The 20,733-nt window shown below is 43.3% G+C and overlaps 1 protein-coding gene across 2 annotated transcripts; it reads left to right on the forward strand.

The window, feature by feature from the left end:
* The first annotated feature begins 17 nt into the window (after positions 1-17).
* On the forward strand, positions 18-19,118 carry sacm1lb (SAC1 like phosphatidylinositide phosphatase b). Of its 2 annotated transcripts, none has more exons than XM_023821187.2 (20): positions 18-156; positions 8,281-8,378; positions 8,681-8,755; positions 9,284-9,411; positions 10,245-10,394; positions 11,520-11,579; positions 11,763-11,796; positions 12,020-12,121; positions 12,264-12,349; positions 12,662-12,748; positions 12,853-12,921; positions 13,753-13,832; positions 14,245-14,343; positions 14,507-14,645; positions 14,908-14,977; positions 15,062-15,134; positions 15,886-15,979; positions 16,109-16,201; positions 16,316-16,373; positions 16,754-19,118. In XM_023821187.2, the coding sequence occupies exons 1-20, from the start codon at positions 146-148 to the stop codon at positions 16,888-16,890; spliced, it is 1,743 nt and encodes a 580-aa protein (XP_023676955.1). In that variant the 5' UTR covers positions 18-145; the 3' UTR covers positions 16,891-19,118. The 2 variants fall into 2 exon arrangements, with proteins under 2 accessions (XP_023676955.1, XP_023676954.1); XM_023821186.2 differs by lacking the exon at positions 18-156 and adding an exon at positions 3,587-3,663.
* The last annotated feature ends 1,615 nt before the right edge of the window (positions 19,119-20,733 follow it).

Here is a 20,733-nt window from a genome sequence, read left to right on the forward strand (position 1 = left end):
ACGGCAACGCAGCAGCTTATCCTTCAGAACCCGGACAGAGTACAAGCGTAACAATGCGACGGGGGTGGAGCTTCAGGAAACAATATTGGGAATCGTAAGCAGCCGATCATGCTGAAGTTCCTAGCCAAAAACCAAGCTCTTCCGGATGCTAAAAAGGTACATAAGACAAATAAGGCAAGGGACGCTGTTCATAGCACTACAAGGCAACTACGAGGCGGGACGTTGTTAACACATCTGTGTTTAAATGTCAGATTCTGCTGGGATATGCTCGCGGGAAATTTGCCAGGGTTCCTTTTTGAAAGAATCGTCTCTGTCTGGACAGAAATTAGAAATGCATTAAACAAGATGACGACGATAAAATAATAAAAATAAAACTTTTCGAATAGCCAAAAAATTATAAAATAGTACATATATCTTATATTGCTCACCTTGTCATTCACGTAAAGTAATACGACAGCATTTTATTTCGAACGACGCGTTTTGTAAATATGGTGAAGTCCAGCATAATAGATATTGTTTGACACCTTGACCTTTGTGTGACACATAAGTTGAATGCTTTTTGGTTCCGGGACATGTGATGCTGTTATTCCTCTCAGCTTGCACAGGTACACTAAACTCAGCTTTTGCCAAACCATATTCAGACAGCACCATGTTATTGTTTCAACGTTGAATTATAGTTAAATGCGTTGAATTATGGTCAGTGTTACATTATCAACGTTGAAACTGAATTGAATTTTTGGTCAGATTTTCAATATTGAAAAATTGATGGCGGCAAAACCTTGATTCAATGTTGATATAAAGTGAAAACATCCTGAGCAAAGTAAAGTCTTACATATTGCCAATTATCAGAGGAATGTGTTGATAACAGTGGATTCCTTGCCTTGTGCACGAAAATGCATCTTTGTGCATTGTGCTTACAACAGGAGACACCAATTCTTCTTGGGCCAATAAAATGTGACAGTACAACTTTGCAGTCACAGGTTATTCCCAGATTTGCCCCATACACTTCTTGAGTTCTTTAAGGAAATGCGAATTATCTGTCCTCAACTTTTTACTCAACCGCGCGCTTGTGGGTTTTGAAGAAGTTGTGATACCGCAGACCACCATGCATGCACCGACTAATACATGTAGGATTTTTTTATGTATTGTGCTCAGCTACTCATGTTCATTGTTTTCCACTATAGAATTTCATATTCCATTCACATCTGTCAGTTACATTTATTTGAGAGACGCTATTGTCTTGAGCAACATACAAATACGGCATTAAACACCAAACACCACGGTTACATGCATGCGTAGATCTCCTGCTCCGTACTACCCAAAATCTCATGCCATACTTGGCACGTGCTTTCTGAAGCGTACTCTGCATGGAACGAAACATTTGTTAGTTTTAACATTAGCAACTAGGGAGGCAAGAGCGATCAGTCGTTATTTCCACAGGGCTTTGACGACCTGTTTTCTGCATATTTTCGAAATTATCTTTAATTTTTGCTATAACGCTCTATAACACTGGTCTGAAATAACAGCTTCTTCTTTTGACTAGTAATTTTTCGTTAATATTACCCAGCTTCGGTCTGCCTTTTCTTTGGCTATATGCTGTGTTCCACTTCCTTAACGTTTGGGATAAAACGTTCTGTCGTGCCGAGCGGGGGTTTTACCCAGAATGCTACACATGCACAATATGCTAAATGAGAATTTAATAAACCCGAAGGGTTGACGGTGTTTATGATGATATAAATACATTTCTTTAGTTTTTGAAAACCATGTTCCGGTATCTTAGATTTAAAAGACAGTTGACTAGGGACATTAACATCTGTTGTGAAGCGAAAACAATATTGCTTGAATATTTTCCTAAATATTGAAACACAAAGTTAATAGGGGCTGAATGGTGGTGCATGCAGTGGTTAGGTCTGTTGCTTCATACCTCTGGAACATAGGTTCAAGTCTCGGCCAGGACTCTGTGCACATGTGTGGAGTTTGCATGTTCTCGTTTTCCCAGTTTCGTCGCGGGATTTTCTCTAAGTCCTTTCTCCCCCATTCCACAATCAAATTATGTGTGAGTACGTGTGCTCTGCTATGGATTGACGCCACGTTCTGGGTTTTGCCTTTTGCCCGTAGGAAAATGAAGGGACGCAGATAATGCCACCCACAGGTTATAATTAAGAATTGCACGTGGTTAGGTATTTATTTATAATGTACGTGCGTCTCTGTAAATTATCCTAAAAACGCAGTTTTATGATCTAGAGAATATTTGTAATCTTGCTAATCTGAAGGCCATACGAAGTTTGGAGGTCTGTAGCTATTGACTGCAGACAGTTGGCGACTTCTGCACATTGTGCGCCTCAGCATGCGTTGTCCCCAATTTGTGATTTTACATGGTCTTCCACTTCGTGGCCGAGTTGCTGTTGTTCCCAATTGCTTCCACTTTGTTACTGTATAATACCACTAGCAGTTGACCATGGGATATTTAGTAGCGAGGAAATTTCACGAATGGACTTATTGCATAGGTGGCATCCTATCACGGTACCATGCTTGAATTCACTGTACTCCTGAGAGCAACCCATTCTTTTACAAATGTTTGTAGATGCAGTCAACTATGCCTAGGTGCTTGATTTTATACACCTGAGGCTTTGGAAGTGATTGGAACACCTGAATCAATGATTTGGAGGAGTGTCCCAGTACTTTTGGCAATATAGTGCATATTAGTTAGCCAGTTGCTAAATGATAATGGATTTTTATTTACTTATGAAGAGTCCCTGTCAGAGTACAATTATCCTGTTACCCCTAGAGAATTCTGTGTCATATCCGATACCATTCATAAGGGTACTATACTGCTTTTAGCATCAGCCTTGAAGGGCAAGAATTGTACACCCCCTAAGCTTGAAGAAAGATATCAATATTCTATGTTCTTTTGGTTGTAACTGGTCAGTGTGCATTGTGTACGAATATTCTTTATGAGACAAGCATTTACACAGCTAATAAAATAAGTACAGAAATCTTTCTGCTTTATTTTTGAAACGTAATCAACTAGGCAGCATAATGGTTAGGACTGTTTAAACAACCTAAAGTTGCTGGTTGAAGTCTCATAAGTCTCAATTCGCTCCTATAAAACAGTGATCTCTCCCTCCCTCCATCCTATGCAGGGCACAAAGCTGCATACACCCTGGACATCATTATATGAGCTATGTTGAAATAGACCTAAATGTGATTCTGGTGTAAACTTAGATTCCGTATTTTATGTACCTTCAAAATACATGTATTTAAGGGTACTGTAATGCAAGTACTGTCAAGAGATCAATTACTTTAGGGAGACCTTAGCGATCTGGGCTGTGATTGGACATTTATTCAAACTCAATGTTTGCGATAATTTATATGACTACTTTTGGCTGTCATATTTTAATTAGGTTACTATTGCAGCCTAAAGCAAACGGTTGAGTAGTTCTTTACTTTCGCACTGTCAGATACAACTAGAAGAAAAAAAGGACATATATTATAGCGACGCCCAGCCTATGGCGGTTACTGAGCTGTATTTTTATCCTGCTAATTACCTTCTTCCTTAAATTCCTCCTCCTCCTGGATCTATTAGTGACGTAACACGTCGCGACGTTGAGGGCAGACTGTTACCACAGTAAAGATGGCGGCGGCCTACACCAGCTTCAATCTGTGAGTAACGACACCTCAATGAAACTTCCACCTTTCACTTTTACCTTGTGGCAAATCGCAGACGGCAGGCAATGTAAATTTTCACCGGTAGAAGGTTTGGAGCAAGTCGAAGGGGTTCGGTTTCCAGGGACTGGTCGTATCGGACAGATGTGCTGCCACTGCCATCACTGCCCAGGTGCACTGGGCAGATGCAGGATTGAATATTGCGACAGTTTTAAAATGAAAAATAAACATTCCGCATGCTTCCTTTGCGGTTAAAGTGAGCATATTTCCGCAGCACGGGAGTAGATAAATATTTCTCATATGTGAAATAATTACAGATAAGTTGGGCATGTTGGAAGAAGAAGAGCATTACTTAGCTTGATCAGTACAGGATGAAACGGGGTGTTGTGTAATATTTCGTGTAAACTGATATCTATATGTATTTAAACATTGCTTTATACTTACGCTTTGTCTCAGACTCACGTGTAGAGGAATGTGGTAACGGTACCGTAAGTTTAAAAAATACCCAGCATTAAGTTCTGAAGAAATCTGTCGGAAAGGGACGGGGTGGCTCGCCGGCGCAGTCGGCTGTCCGGCTGCGGGTATTAATTTGGCAGGATGCTTGTCGCCAGACGGGCGTGCGGATCCGTCAGTGCATCAACAGAAGTTGATGTCTCAGCACGACGAAGTCCAGTACTGTGTCATTAAAGAGGAACATTTGACACCAACCTTGAGAGAAAAATCATTCAGTTTCGAGTGATGCGATGTTATTCACAAAACTAACACAATCATTACAGGAGGTGGGTGTGGGCCAGGAATCACTCCGGGTGTGACACTTTGATGACGTTTGAATACTCTGACTTTGTTTATTTTTGCCAACGGTGAACAGTAACAAAGTACATTTACTTGAGTACTGCACTCAAGTACATTTTTCGAGCACCTGTACGTCATTTGAGTATCGGTTTTTTGGAAACTTGTGACTTTTACTCCACTACATGTAAAAGACAAATATTGTACTTTTGACTCCACTACATTTCTATATAGGTTCTCTTTACCAACTAAATTAGCGGAAGAATTTTAAGTGCGATAGTGTGTTCGTTCAAAATACGAAACCAATCACAGTAAACTACTCCTAAGCTGTCTGTCAGATTGCTGTTGGGCAGTTATAAAGCTAGAGGTGCGTAACTGGGTTGGTTGCTTTAATTTTTCATTTTCTCAGAAAGTTCCATCTACAGCAACTCTACTGTCACACACTCACACACACACACACACACACACACATGGCCAGAGCTGTGTCAGAACATTACCATGCTGTTTTGTGGGAGTGGGATAGGGAGGATGGTAATTTAAATGAAAATGACAATGGATGTCCTTCTGTTGATTCAGTTGTGTTTCTTTAGTTATTTTATCATGTTCCACAAGCTTTTTATTCTACAGGTGTTTATTATACATTGTGGCAACAATACATTAAAAAGAAAACATACTTTCGAATTCTTAAGTATTTTTATATCAAGTACTTAAGTACTTTAACTCAAGAAGAATCTGAGTGAACAACTTTCACTTGCATTGGAGAAATATTTGACCTGACGTACCTATACTTTGACTCAAGTCTTGGAGTTGTGTATTTTGTCCACCTCTGCCTTTTGGCAATAAATTTGCGTACTTAATGGATAAACAGAGCATATATACATTATTCTTCTGCATGTGTTATAAAACTCAAGCCGCCAAACACGCAGTTCCAGGCCAATTAGAAACATTTCTATTTCATTTCCATTCTGATTATTGGCATCCACTATATTTTATCAGCAGGCAAAGTGTACAGTAGAGGACATTGATAATAATTGTGCATTTCTAGAGGCTTTTATTACAGTGCTATGCCTCTTGGTACATTTTGATATCATGATTCTGTTCTGGATGTATTTACATTTGCTTTATTCAATAGATGCTCTTGAAGTGACATTCAAGTTAGTTGAATAGTACATTATAAAAATAGTCTCTGGAATTTCATTTATTCCGTTTGTCTTGTTTAATGTCTCTATTTCCGAGTTCAGGACCCATTTGAAATACACTCAGATGCTGTTGTCTCAAATGAGTTAGCATGTTGGATTTGCTTCAAGCAACACACCCAAGTTCGGTATAACAGGCAATATTGTCGAGGTTGCCACAGCAAACAACAGCTGTCACAATCTGCTCCACCCAATTTGTCTTTGTCTTGTCTGGTGCTACGCCCCTGGATGTGTAACTCACTGTAGACTTATTCTTCTTTACATGGCTGAATTGGATCCCAGCCACCCAGGCATCCTGTGATTCTGTAAAACTACTTTCTCTAATGGTGCTTTTCCACTGCCACCAAGATCTGACCCGTACTGCAAACTGGCGGTTTTCCATTGTAAAGTATGCGAGCCGTACCCAAACTGCACCCACGCTGACATGGCCAAAAGTATGACTAGACAGTGTTGGTTGCGTCACCAGTAGGACTGCAGCTATCGATTATTTTAGTAATTGAGTTTTTTATCGATTATTTCATCGTTTAATTGAATAATTGGATAAGAAATACTTTTCTCATTAAAGAACAATAGTAACTTTTCAAAAAAGAAACAATAGACAGGTGTCTTAAAATGAACAATTCACGGGTTTCCTTTTTAGGAACATTTTTATTGATTGAACTCCATACAACAACTGACAAAAGAACTAAAGCCTTTTAGTGCATTTATGTACATATTTATTTATTTATTTTATTTTTAAGAAAACACTTTCTTGAATGTAAAATAATGGCAAAGTGGATGGGAGCAGCTGAAAACATCGCTTTTCTTCACCTTTCAGCTTGTTGAACAGCTGGTTTGATTAAGATTGCCATTGTTTTCCATCACTCCACCTGAGTTCACCATCTCTGTAACAAAACCGTCTCTTTGCCCTTTGCTGTTAGTGTATAGACAGACTCCAGCTCTATGTTAATTAAACTACGACAGCATCATTTTCACTGCTGTTGTATTCTCAGTGTTTTTGTTGGGGGGAAAAATAGAGGCTGCTTGGGCTGAATCTTGTTATATTTTTGTATTCACACGTATGTCGATAAATAGGTTTCTATCGCAGGTCAATGTTTAGCCGCAGATGTGAGTGAAACGCTCACGCTTACCTTGTGTTGGTTCCACTCTGTGGACTGTATGCTTTCTGTTGAGATGTTGAATCATTGATGTTGTGCTATTGTGGTAAGTTAATTTGGTTTTACAATGGACACATTGTACAGTATTTTCACTTTTCTTTTGTTTGAAATGGTCCCAAATGTTAGACATTTTTCGTCTTTTTCTCTGACTTTCCTCGCTATTTTCCCTGTCTTCCTCCATTGCGCCATCAAATCAAACCTGCTACACGTACTGCAGCGTAAGCACACTGTGCAACAGTAATAAATCTCAGAGTGAAACACTGTGATCACTAAGCAGTACATAGTCGTGCGGATTACACGAAGCATCGAAGCAAAGAATTTGCATCGAGGATTTTTTTATAATCTAGTATTGAGTTACTTGATGAATCGTTGCAGCCCTAGTCACCACCATCTAATTGGTTGAAATGCACAGAGATACCGGTGTTCTATGCGTGGATTTTCTGGCCATTACACTCACAGGAACTTTTATGACATCCTATTCTAAATCCATGCCTAAATCCATAGGCATCAATATGGAATTGGTCGCCCTATACAACTAACAACTGCCACTCTTCTCGGAAGGCTTCCCAGAAGATTTTGGAGTGTGTCAGTGGGAATTTTTGCCCATTAATCCAGAAGAGCATTTGTGAGGTCAGGCACTGATCTTGGATGTGAAGGTCTGGCTCACAATCTCCACTCCAATTGTTCATCCCAAAGGCATTCCAGTAGGGTTGAAGTCAGGGCTCTTTACAGGCCAGTCAAGTCCTTCCACACCAAACTCACCCAGCCATATCTTTATGGACCTTGCTTTGTGCACTGGGACTCAGTCATGCTGGAACAGAAAAGGACCTTCCCCAAACTGTTCCCACAAAGTCAGAAGCTAAGAATTGTCCAAAATAGCTGATCGATGTAAATACAGGTTATCCCCCGCTTTTCACAAATTTCCTTTACGCCACTTCGCTTTTCTGGTTCCGCTAACCAAAAGTAATCTGAAGAGGATTTTCACTTTAACAAAAAAAACGTGAAAACGTTTGTTTCCGGCGAGTGCGAGAGGCAGCGCACACCTCAAGCAGAGACGGGGGCACCATCAAGCTCCTTCCTGGGAAACTACACTCAGCATCTCGGCATCAAGCCGCCATACTTTTGAACTGTGCGAGCATCTGCGTTTTATCTCAGAAATCTATTCGGATTTCTTTCACGTAGCGAAACTACAATGTGCATACATATTGCGTACTTAAAATAGGCTGCGTGTATATAATATCATTCTTGCTTTTAATATATGTTAATGTTATTTTAGGTTTTATGTGCAATATGGTATGATTTGGTAGGTTATATTTTGGGTGTGAGAACGCTCAAAAACGTTTTCCATGTAAATTAACGACAATTGCCTCTTTACGCCATTTCGGCTTACGAAAGGTTTCATAGGAACGTTCTACTTTCGGAGGGTGGGGGAAACCAGCATTGACGTGAGTTTGGCTTCTCTCCCCTCACAGCCATATGACCCCTGAGAAGTTCTTCATTGAGGCCTGCGATGAGGGAGCCGGTGATGTGCTGGCCATCGATAGGGTTTCCACTGAGATGACCCTCACAGGTACAGGTGGACCTTGAATTGGCAGCTTCATGGGATTATTCATGTTTTTTCCTTATTTCACAAGTGGTGGCACCATCTACCACAGAGTCTTTGCAGATGATCAATACCAAAATCTGAGTTTGTGTATGGCTCTGATCATTGTATTTCCTGTCAAATGGCCCCTTTTTAGAATGCCTTATTGCGAATAATACTTGTTCAGTTGGAAATGCTGATGGTTATGAAGGTGCTAAGGAGACAATGATGATGTTGAGATGTTGGGGATGGTCATGATTGTTATCCATGTGCTTATGATCCACCTTCAGTGAAGAAAGATGTCCCCCCCTCTGCTGTCACTCGTCCCATTGTTGGAGTCATGGGAACCATCCATCTGGTGGCAGGTGAGTGCTTAAGATGAGGGTCACGTGATTTGCCTCTAGCCAAAAGGAGTTTCCCAAACTGGAGACCCAAGTGCGTCATTCTTTATCAGCAGATTGGTGATCTCACTTCTCAGCACCACTGCTGGGCCTCTTGTTTACAGAGGACTGCCTTGGCAGAACTTGCATCTGGTCACATTCTCAAGCTGTGTGTTCAGGGCTGCTAGTTATTACAAGATCTTTGCTTTGGTGTGAGGTGGCAGGATTATACATCCTATTCTTACAGTTTGTAAATCAGCATCTCACACAGTGAAAATAATTAGATAAAAGTAAAAAGTGCTCTGTGTCACTGTAATGTTATTACTGTGTTTATTCTACAGTGATTTTCATTCAAAGCATCATTTGAGATGCGCATGAAAATGATGCCATTACAGATGCCGGCATGCAGTCAAGTATCACTCTTTTTGGTTTAGAGCTGTACAAGCTGTACAATCAGACGTAGGCAACTTCAGACTCCCTTGGAATACTTGATAGACAGCTGTGCTCCCCCAGGAATGTACCTCATTATCATCACCAAGAAGAAGAAGGTGGGCGACCTGCTTGGACACACGATTTGGAAGGCCACAGATTTCGACATCATCTCCTACAAAAAGACGATGCTACACCTGACAGACAGCCAGGTGATGCAATGGCGCCCCCTGCTGGATGATATTATTACTCTGTACAGTAGCACCTTGGATTGCGAGTAACTTGGTCTATGGGGTGCTGCGGGATTGTGGGTAATCGTTTCCCATGCTCGATCCCAGTCGGCGTGCCTCACTCGTATAGTCAGAATTTAGTAGAAAAACACCACCTGAATAAGGGCGTAGCAGTGCGAGCGATGAATCTGTTTAACGACAATGCAATGTCCACATTTCCACAAAATCGAAAAGAAGGCAAAAGCAGCTGTCATTGGATGGGTTCCTTGTTAAAGTCGCACAAAAAGAAACAGATTCCAGTGAGCCAACAGATAGCAGTGATTCCGTTAGTTACAGTGAAAGTCGTCTTACAAAATAACCCTCCTCTCTCTCGTCTCTCTCACATCATCCGCGATTCTTTTCAAATGTAAAGTGCAGGTTAATTTGTTTTTCGTATTTTTACTTTATATTTTGTATTACTTATTTTTATATGAATATTTTTGGGTTGTGGGAAAATTTGCTTAGATATACGAATGCTTTGGATTACAAGCACGTTTCCAGAACAAATTATGCTCGCAAACCAAGGTACCGCTGTAATCTGTTATATATCGTGGTGTGTCTGACTGAACTATACAGCCCACGTCTGTCCCACGGAAGAGAAACACTCTCCAGTACTTGTGTATTTGAGTGGGAATGCTTGGGTGTCTGTGCAGACTCTGTTCACCTCACCTGGGATTTCAGAGCCTTCTAGTCTCCAGAGAGCATTAGTCCCTGTCCTTGTATCTATGGAGACTTCTGTGGCTGACCCCTGCCTCTCCACTTCCCTCCATCCTCAGATGCAAGACAACAAGGCCTTCCTGTCCATGCTGAACAACATGATGACCATGGACGGCTTCTACTTCAGCTCCGATTATGACCTGACCCACAGCTTGCAGAGGCTGGCCAACACCAGCCCGGAGTTCCAGGACATGAGCCTGCTGGAGAGGGTAAGAGTTTTGGGAGATGGGTGAGGGGTGTATTGGAGGAGAGAGGATGGTCACAAAATGGAGATATGGAGGGGAGGATAGCAGGATGTAAAAGAAGACATAATGTGTGAATGGAAGAGGAATAGGTACGGTGACTGGGGGGGGGGGGGGGTAAATATTCATACAGTGATTGTGGAATCGAGAACTACTGCAAGTAGGTACCTGCAGGTAAAAAATGGGCTCAGTCAGGATGTTTTACTAAATAAAGACACAAAGAATTAAAGTCATTCATGTCATACACTGAGGAATAGCTGGGGGGGGGGGGGTTCAAGTCAAGTCATTATCTCAAAGGATTTTTGAGGTATGACTATTTGGGAATCCCCTGACCTGATGAGTGGAGACCTCACTTTCATTTTCACAACAGGTTTCCACCAGTGAGTGTGGGATTTTGCCAGAAATCTCCTGAAAAGCTGTTTTCAAGCTTTATCTTGGTACATTTTACTGGAAATTTCCTTAGGCTTCTATGAGAAACTGTTGAAAAACTGTTGCTTTTCAATGGATAATTGGTTGGCAAAAAAGAGTAAAAAAATATCCTTTGTTTTCTTTGAAAAAATATTTAAATGTGACATTTCTAGCAATTTTTGCACTTTGATTTGAATCAAAGCGCTGACCTGCTGGTAGCTACTGCGAGAGTGGAAGTAGAAGCACAGGACTGCAGAGTGTAACTGAACAAGAAAATGCAAAGTAAGACAGGGCCATGGAGTATTTAATCTCAGGGTAAACTATCCTGCATTACACGTAAAATAAGAATGAGAGCCCTGCATGCACTAGAAAGACACATTTCTCCAGCTTCCTCCAACAGTGCCCACTCTCCCATCCAGCTAACCCTGTTTAAATCCATAAGCAGTACATTCCAGGCCTGCTGAGCCTGGCCGTGGTGATCAGTCATCATTAGGGTCACCTAAATTTCACTGCTTTCCTCTGTAATGCCAATTGGCTGCCTTCATTTCTCCAGTGCATTTTGGAATTTGTCATGATTCTGTTAACAACCTGGCTCCCCCTTGTGGACAGTCTTATACAGTCGTCCTGGATCTCAGCCAGCTCAGCTAGGCAAATTGAGACTGTCAGTGTTTCTCTGATTTGCAGGCTGATCAGAGGTTTGTATGGAATGGACACCTGCTGAGAGAATTTATCGCACAACCTGAGGTAAGAGCTAAAGTCAAAATTAATATGCAAATATTTGCGTACATTGATTATGCAGCCTGCATGAATACAAGTTGAATAGGAATGCTGCTGAGTTTCAGGCTCAGTGCAGATGTGAGTGTTGCTGCTTTGACATGCATGGTCCACATGTTTGAGTTGTTTTTTAACACGTGTTTCCTGTAACAGCTGCACAAGTTTTCTTACCCTGTCCTTCATGGATGTATCCTTCCCATTGAAAGGAAATGAACCCCCCCCCATATGACAGTGATATATATGTCGATGTATATGTAATGTATCAGGACTAGGATTTATTTTTTGTAAATGCTGAAATTCTTATCAGACTTCTGCCGATAATGTAGTTTTTTAAAAACGTGTAATTGGAAAAGTCAGATCAAAGCCAAGGTGCGACGGGTTGGAGGGTTGCCTTAACCAGTAGGTCTCAGTCATCAATGTGAAGTCCGGTTGCATCAATGGGAAGGTCTTCGACTGGGTCCTCATTTCCCGTAGAAGCTGCTTCCGGGCTGGAGTCCGCTACTACGTGCGAGGTGAGATGCCAGTTGGTTGTTGTTTCGAGTCCCTGTCTCCTACCTGTCCTGGTGTCTTGATGTCATTAGCCCTGCAGTGCAAAGGTGGTTGGGGGTTTTCCCAGACTCACCTCAGCACGGGTCTGTTCTGTACACCCGGCAGGAATTGACTCAGAGGGTCACGCTGCCAACTTTATAGAGACAGAACAGATTGTTCAGTACAATGGAGGAAAAGCCTCATTTGTGCAGGTGAGTTTGGGGAGATGAAGACATGTCAGCCTGTTTTAGACACTAACTGCTGTGTTTTTTTGTTTTGTGGAAACGGCGGACACCGATGAGCTCTTGTTGAACGCTCTTTCAGCATGTCCTGTGTTAAGCCTCAGTGAAGTCTATAAGGGCTTCTCCTTAAACATGTTTGTGAAATGGGGCCCTTGTCCATTGAAATCACTATATTACCCAGTTTGTAATGCCAAAGCTTTCCCAGAATTCTCTGCGTTCCCAGGCTGAGTCTCCGCTTGGGGTTTCGGCACGTTGATGCTCTCGCTGTGCTTCTTTTCACAGACCCGAGGCTCTATTCCTTTCTTTTGGTCTCAGAGGCCAAACCTGAAGTACAAACCCAAACCGCAGATCAGCAAAACCACCAGCCATGTGAGGCGCATCTTTAAACCCCCCTGAGCCCCCTTTTGTGCAACTACCTGGTCTGATGTCTCTCCCAGTTAAAGGCCTGTGGTGTTTCTCCATTCGGTTCACAGTTGGATGGCTTCCAGAGGCATTTCGACTCCCAGGTCATCCTCTACGGCAAACAAGTGATTCTGAACCTGGTATGGCTCCGTCATCCCCATTCGCCGTCTGTTGCTGTCTAAAGGCACATTTATACTCAGTGCTCACAATGCCTCTGCTTTGTGGCCACCATACATACCCTGCGTTCATTTCACACGTTATTTATGAATGAACACTGAGTGTATGATCGATGCAGTACCACCAAAAATCTTGGGAGCTGTATGGTAAACTTTTATATTTATATACAGCATGCTAGTATTAAAGTAGCATTTATTTTTTAAAGATTGGTATTTGTGGGGGGAGGGTTACATTTTCCTAAAACATTTATACTCTGTCATAGGAAATAAAACTTAGCAAACTTTGCAATTCTAATGATGGGTCCTTTTCAAGATTATCTAGTGTACGTTTAGAATATTAAAGTTTACCTCTGCTATTTTTGTATGAACTCTACATGCCAATCATAATTATTTTCATATTTGCTATGTACATCACTCATAGGTGGGTTTGTCAGAAATTAATTATTTTTTAACTTCTGTTTGCTTTATAAAAATGGCAATATTTAGATTGATGTAAACCACGCGTGCAAGTATGAGCAGCAACACCGCTTGCATAGCAACAGTGTGTGTAACCCAGAGGTGGCCAGTCTTATCCAGAAAGGGCCTTTGTGTATGTGGCTTTTCACTGCAGCTCTGTTGAAGAGACCTCACACCTGGGTTTGAACAGCTGACCTAAAGGTTATCCGTAAAACCTGAATACACACTGGCCCTTTGCGGATAAGATTACTCACCACTGGTGTAACTGTACGTGTCACAAACGTCGAGTATAAACCACTTGGCCTTTTCAGCATCGGTGATTGGTGTGTGTTTCCGCAGGTGAATCAGAAAGGGTCGGAGAAGCCATTGGAACAGGCCTTCGCCAAGATGGCTTCCAGTGTGGCCAATGGGATGGTCAGGTCAGGGCTCCTCCATCCCATGATTCTCACTGGTTTGCGGCTGTTTCTGAAACCGCTGAGTTCCTTTGTCTGTATCTGATGCTACAGTAAAGAGTTCTTCATTGTGCATCTTAATTTCTGTCCAATCACATGCTTTCCCTGGGTTTAAAAATGAGTTAGTCCCTTTCCTCTGAGAAAGGAAATTTAGATTATGGACAGTTTCCTCTACTGTGGAGCTTTGTATGACCAAACACGTCAAACACAATTGCAGTAAATGAAAGTAAAAATGCTGTGATTAGCTGCACACATCTGTAAGGGCCACAATGAAAGCCTGCAAGGTGATGCCTCACTCAGCCCCTCCTTAGAACAGAACGTTGCACCAAAAACTGAAGACTTTTGTTGTTAGGTTGCCAATGTTTTTCTTCCTCCTCAGATATGTAGCCTTCGATTTCCACAAGGAGTGCAGCCAGATGAGGTGGGACCGGCTCCAGATACTGGTGGACAACGTGTCTGAGATGCAGGATGAGTTTGGGTGTGTTGAGGACCTACCTGCTGGTGGTAACACAGCCCAACCCCGCACGAATGACACTTATGGCATGCGGTTCTGTCTTTCCTGACACGACGTTTGAAACGTGTTTCACGTGAGCGATCACCCGCGAATGATCTTCATCCTGCGACTCTTCCTTGGCGCCCAGCTACTTCCTGGTGGACCCTGAGGGCGTGGTGCTCACGCAGCAGGAGGGCACGTTTCGCAGTAACTGCATGGACTGCCTGGACCGCACCAACGTCATCCAGAGCCTGCTGGCACGCCGCTCACTGCAGTCGCAGTTGCAGGTGTGGAGGAGGGGCCTCAGGCCACACCCCCATCCAATCAGCCACACACTGGCTCAGATAGCCACACCCTCAGCAATTCCACCACACCCCTTTTCAGATAAACACACCCCCATCCAGTGAGATTGCTTCCATATATGATGGTGAATTGTTATTATCGCTAAATTATTGTATAGTCCAGTAATTGCCTCTTTGATCAGCAGTCCATGAAATGGTCACATGCTCACACAGTCCAGCTTTTCATCCCTGATTGCTGTCTTTCCAGAGGCTGGGCGTTCTTCATGTGGGCCAGAGGATTGAGGAGCAGGCAGACTTTGAGAAGATATACAAGAACGGTGAGTCCCTCTCCGTTGACTCTTTTCTGACGCCCTGGTCGTCCTCCGCAGCGGTCTGACCACGCCCCTCTGCCCTCCATCCAGCCTGGGCTGACAACGCCAATGCCTGTGCCAAGCAGTATGCTGGAACTGGGGCCTTGAAGACTGACTTCACAAGGTGACGGGCTGCTGTAGTGTAGGAGGCCATGAGTTGGGGCACAGACTTGCGCGTAGCCTGCAAGTGGATGTCAGTGGTGCCTCATCTTTTCAAGTTTTTTTTTTTTGTTCTTTTCTATGTGACAGAACTATTAGACCTACAGTAGCAGTCAAAAGTCTACACACACTTGCTTTTAATGCATTTGTCTCTATTTTTGTTGTTATCGTTGTTATCCACCTTAAAGTAAATGGCCTCAAGGCAATTAAGTAAAACATATCAAATATTGCAATGACCAATAGAAGTGTTCAACATCTCGAAGTTTTCTCAGATTTTAGACTCTTCAAAACATCCCCCTTTTGCTTCGATGACAGCATTTGCAGACTCAGATGTAGCCACCTGGAATGATTCTCCAACAGTCCTGAAGGAGTTTCCACAAGTTCTGGGCACAAGTCAGCTACCTGCTCTTACTCTTAGATCCATTTCATCCCAAACCAGCTCTGTGGGGTTTAGGTCGGGGGGGCTGTGGGGGGCAGGTCCTCTGTCAGCACTCCACCTCTTTCCTTGTCCACAGGGTAATACTTGCAACATAACCACGAGAAGTGCTTATGGTCACTATCTTGTCCAAAAACACATGATTTTCAGCAGGTGTGTGCAGACTTTTGACTGGCCTGTATAATAACCTAAAAATTCTCATGCACTAAGGGCCATATCATTAGCAACCGTGCAAGTCCAGTCTGATGATGCTGTCTGACCTGTCACTGCCGCCCCCCAGGACAGGGAAGAGGACATACTGGGGGCTTTTAATGGATGGCTGGAACTCCATGATCAGATACTACAAGAACAACTTCTCTGATGGCTTCAGACAGGTGCTCTGTACTGACACCCGTGTGTGTGTGTGTGTGTGTGTGTGTGTGTGTGTGTGTGTGTGTGTGTGTCTGCCTGCTGTGAGTGCCCTGTTTAGTAAAAGCCTCTTTGTTCTCTACTTTCACTTGTAGGACTCTATCGATCTGTTCCTGGGGAACTACATGGTGGACGAGGTGGACATGTCCACACCCCTTCAAGTCCAGAGGGACTGGAAATTCCTGACGGTGGGCTGGAGCCTGGTCTCATATTTTATCCCTCAACCAGACGTGAAGCTCACCATCAGCCATAAGTGTGTCTGTGTGTAGGTCATCACTGACGTCTTCCTGCCTGCCTTTCAGCTGCCTGTCATCATGGTGGTGGCCTTCTCCATGTGCATCATCTGTCTGCTCATGGCCGGTGAGGAAGTTTTATTTTCCCTTTCGCGCTACGCCTCCGGTATTTCTGAGACGCCCGGTAAAATATTGCCATGAAAAGCTTAATAGGAATTAATGTCATTATTCCAGCCTAAAAATAAACCCTTCATTTTAAGCTCAACACATGGCTTAAGACACCAGATCCTAGCCAAGGTTCCAGAGCTTGTTGTTGGATTTCTGCCAGGAACATGGCAACAATCTGAAATCTATTAGTTCCCAGAATTACGTTAACAGCTGAAATGAGCTTCTGGCTCTGGCTGGATCAGTGATATTGTAGTTGGTAGGACATGGGATGCTTATCATCAATAGAAAATACAAACTGCCATCTCCACCCCACCTCCCCCCCCCCCCCCCACCGGTCAGGTGACACGTGGACGGAAACCTTGGCATATGTGCTCTTCTGGGGCACGGCCAGCATCACCACGGGGGGCGTCATCCTCATCAACGGTCGGGAGTTTGTGGACGCGCCACGGCTGGTGCAGAAAGAGAAGATGGACTGAATGTGCACGTGTGGAAAGCGGCCGAGAGTGGCAGACTCCTCCTTCGCCTCCCCGCTCTCCTCCTCTTCCTCCCAGCTGAGCCGGGGCTGGAGCCTGTACTGATGGCAGTGGGGGGGGAGGGGTCCGTGGCCCGGAGAGGTCTACCCGGACCTGCCGCTATCCACACCCCACGTGTGGAGGGAACGTGGCATCCTCCAGCTCTCTCCTCTGCCCTCCCATGGACAGGGAGCACGAATCTGAGACCATCTGCCACCACCGGGGGGCTGTGACCTTCTTGTGATCAACGTCTGCCAACGAATAAGTCCAAATATCTGTGTTTTCCTGGGAGTGGGTGTTTTTCAGGCCTTCAGAAACGCTTGTGGTGGTTCTAGCAACAGAATATTTCTTTCTATGAAAATCTGAAGGCTTTGAGCACTATATCCCCCCCTTCACCTGTACATGCTTCCATGCTTAATATTCACTCCCTGTTTAGGTCCTGTATTCTCTCTGATATACAGAGGAAAACTCAGCTTATTCCCATACTTATGAATGATTTGAATTTGAGTTATGAATTACAGTCATTAAACCAATGAATGACTTATACAAGTACATTGGCTTATATCAGACCTATTTTAATCTTCCTGTTGCCGGGAGTTCAGCCTTAATACGCAGCCCTTTGTGATGGATCTGTATGAGGAAGACTGAGGGGCTCATTAGGAACGTCACACTCGCTGGGTGTGGTTTCATTGCTCCTTGTTTTTTCCCATGAGGCAGGACCAGCCGGCCCAGGAGCAGATTGCAAGTTAGTGTGCCATCGCCAGCAATCCTTTAATACTCAGATCATCTAGTGGCAGGTTTGCTGGGTTCGGGGGTGAGGCTGAGCATAATGGGTGAATGGTTTGTATATAGTGTAACACGTTATACAGTATTTCTCATTCTGTTACTGGCTATCAGAATGACTTCAGCCTATCAGAGAATGTGATGATCTGTTGCTATGACTGACTGTAATTAATGTTGTTGCACCAGTTACACATATAGTGCCAGTGAATGTCTCTGTAAAAGTAAATCTTTGACCCCGGGCAGAACATGTGCTGGATTCTGTTTATTATTTTTTTTCTTTTACTGAATTTTAACTTTTGTTGTAAACATTTACCTTGGTAAATAACTAAAGAGGTGTCAGTTTGGGGAACTACTTTGTAGAAGCATGGATTCCATGCCAGACTGTAAGGGTTTGCTCACTCGTGTGTGTGTGTCTGTCTGTCTGTCTGTCTGTCTGTCTGTCTGTCTGTCTGTCTGTCTGTGTGTGTGTGTCTGTCTGTCTGTCTGTCTGTCTGTCTGTCTGTCTGTCTGTCTGTCTGTGTGTGTGTGTGTGTGTGTGTGTGTGTGTGTGTGTGTGTGAGTGAGAGTGAGAGTGAGAGAGAATGTACACATTTCCTTGGTTTGGTTGTACATAGTAGATGTCTTGCTATTTCTGTGTGAGTTACATGCTCTGGTAGCACTTTACTTAAAGCTGTCATCATAATGCATTATCAATACCTTCATAAAGCATTATAAACACAGGCATAAATATTTATAAAAACACAATACATTATAGCCATCTTTTTTATGCATTGGGAATGCCTTATGAAGCCCTCATCTATAATGCACTATACCTTCATAATGCATTATAATGGTCAGTATTAAGGATGTTTTGTACTACATTATAAAGGTGTCTATAGTGCATTATAGATGAGAGCTTCATCGAGAATTCATAATGCACAATAAACATGGCTATAATGTGTTATGCCTTTTTATTAATAGTTTTAGCCATGTTTATAATATATTATAATGCATTATACATGACTGCTTTAAGTAAAGTTACCAAAGCTCTTCTAATCGGTGAGAAGTTCTGCTCTAAGCCAAATTGAAGAAAGCCACATGCCATTCCTGTAACTTACTAAGAAGCCCAACAGGCACATTGAAAATATAGCACTGTCTCCATATGTGTGGCTGCTGTCCATGTACCGTGGCATGATACTCATGGTAGGGAGCAGTTTTGTTTCTTCAAGGGTTCCATTATCTCTTCTAGAAGAAATGCCATTTTATTTTTTGTTACCTTGTATGAATGTGTTCATGCTACATAAAATGATGGTTCAGATGAATAATGTACGCAGGACTGTTGCGTGATTTTTGGTCATTTCCCCTTCTTCTGTTTAGCTGGAATGTTCTATTTTCCAATAACTTTGTAATAAAAGCCGTTATAAAAAATATCCCAGGGTTCTTCTGTCATTAGAACTGAATTAGATGGAATGAACATGAGAATGTTGGGCCTGTGGTCTGCTCTACTGGCCATAGGGTCGATTGGCTGAGATGCGGGTCTAAGTAGGTTCAGATATGGGTTGCAACTGCGTTGGGAATATGAACCATTTAAAATGCATGACTGGCATAGTAACAATTTTTAAATTATATGCATTTACTTATTTTGCTAAGTGATGAAATCTGTTTAATCACACCAAAACTCACTCAATTAATGCATCCTACAAGCATAAACTGAATGTTTATGTAGGATGTTTTTAGAGGTTCTGGCAGTAAACTGAAAAAAATATATACTTTACAGAAATAACCCATTTTGGAAATAAATATATGCCAGTGTTGTTTACATTCCTGCTACTTCACAATCTTGCAGGTCAGGTTGGGGAGCTTGCGCTGATTCAGCACGTTGCCGCACCCACCACACAGCAAAACTCTTCGGGATCCCAGCCGGCGACCCCCCCCCCCCCCACCCAGGCAGATACAAGGTCCAGTCCCACCCTCTGGAAATGGCCATCCATTTGCCGCAGCCAGGTATTACATGGGCGTCCCCTTGGCCTGGTCCAGCCACTTGCGAGCCGGATCACCCTCAGGGAAATGCACCACATGTCCATAGTGCCGTAACTGACGCTCCCTCACAATGCAGGTAATACGCCTCATTGGGGACTCCTCTAGCAGCCTCTCATTCGACACAAAGTCAAACCAGCGGTACCCTAGGATTCTCCGAATAGACACAGTACCAAAGGAGTCCAGTCTTCGTCTTAGCTCACTGGATAGCGTCCATGTCTCACAGCCACACAGCAAGACAGGGAGCACCAGAACTCTAAAGACTTGGACCTTTGCCCCCCTATGGTCTCCCAATCCGTCTGCTGACTTCATAGGAAGAGTCACCAGAGACACAAATGTCGCTGCCGAGGAAAGTAAATGCCTCGACAAGGTTGATATTCTCCCCGCAGACAAACATTACTGATGGCTGTACATAAGAAATCATTAAATGCCTGGATCTTGGTCTTTATCCAGGACACCCACAATCCTGGACATTCAGACTCCTCGCTAAGTCTCTTGAGAGCCTCCACCAGAGCCACCATTGACTCCGCTGAGATCAATGGCATCGTCGGCAAAGTCAAGATCAGTAAATCTTACTTCACCAATGGACGCCCCACAGCCGCTGGACCCCACGACCCTGCCCAACACCCAGTCCATACAAGCATTGAACAGAGTAGGAGCAACGACACACCCCTGGTGAACCCCAGAATCCACTGGGAAGAACGCAGAGGTTCTCCCTCCGCTCTGCACAGCACTTACAGTACCAGTGTACAGGCCGGCCATGACGTCCAGTACCAGTAGCTTTGGGGGGATCCCGCGAAGTCTCAGAATGTCCCTGCAAGTTGGAGGACCGCTTGCAGGGCCGGATGCAGTTTAATGTCAAATCCAGAACACAAGGACACATATCCAGATTAGTGTAAGCCAAATTCCCAATATCATTATAGATTTATGTCCCTTGACAGAGACGGACCACTAGTGTCTATCAAAGCTGTGGTGGTTGGGTTTTGCTATATAGTTTTTGCTCTCATC

The sequence above is a fragment of the Paramormyrops kingsleyae genome, chromosome 9 (genome assembly GCF_048594095.1).
Source record: "Paramormyrops kingsleyae isolate MSU_618 chromosome 9, PKINGS_0.4, whole genome shotgun sequence".
Lineage (NCBI taxonomy): Eukaryota > Metazoa > Chordata > Actinopteri > Osteoglossiformes > Mormyridae > Paramormyrops > Paramormyrops kingsleyae.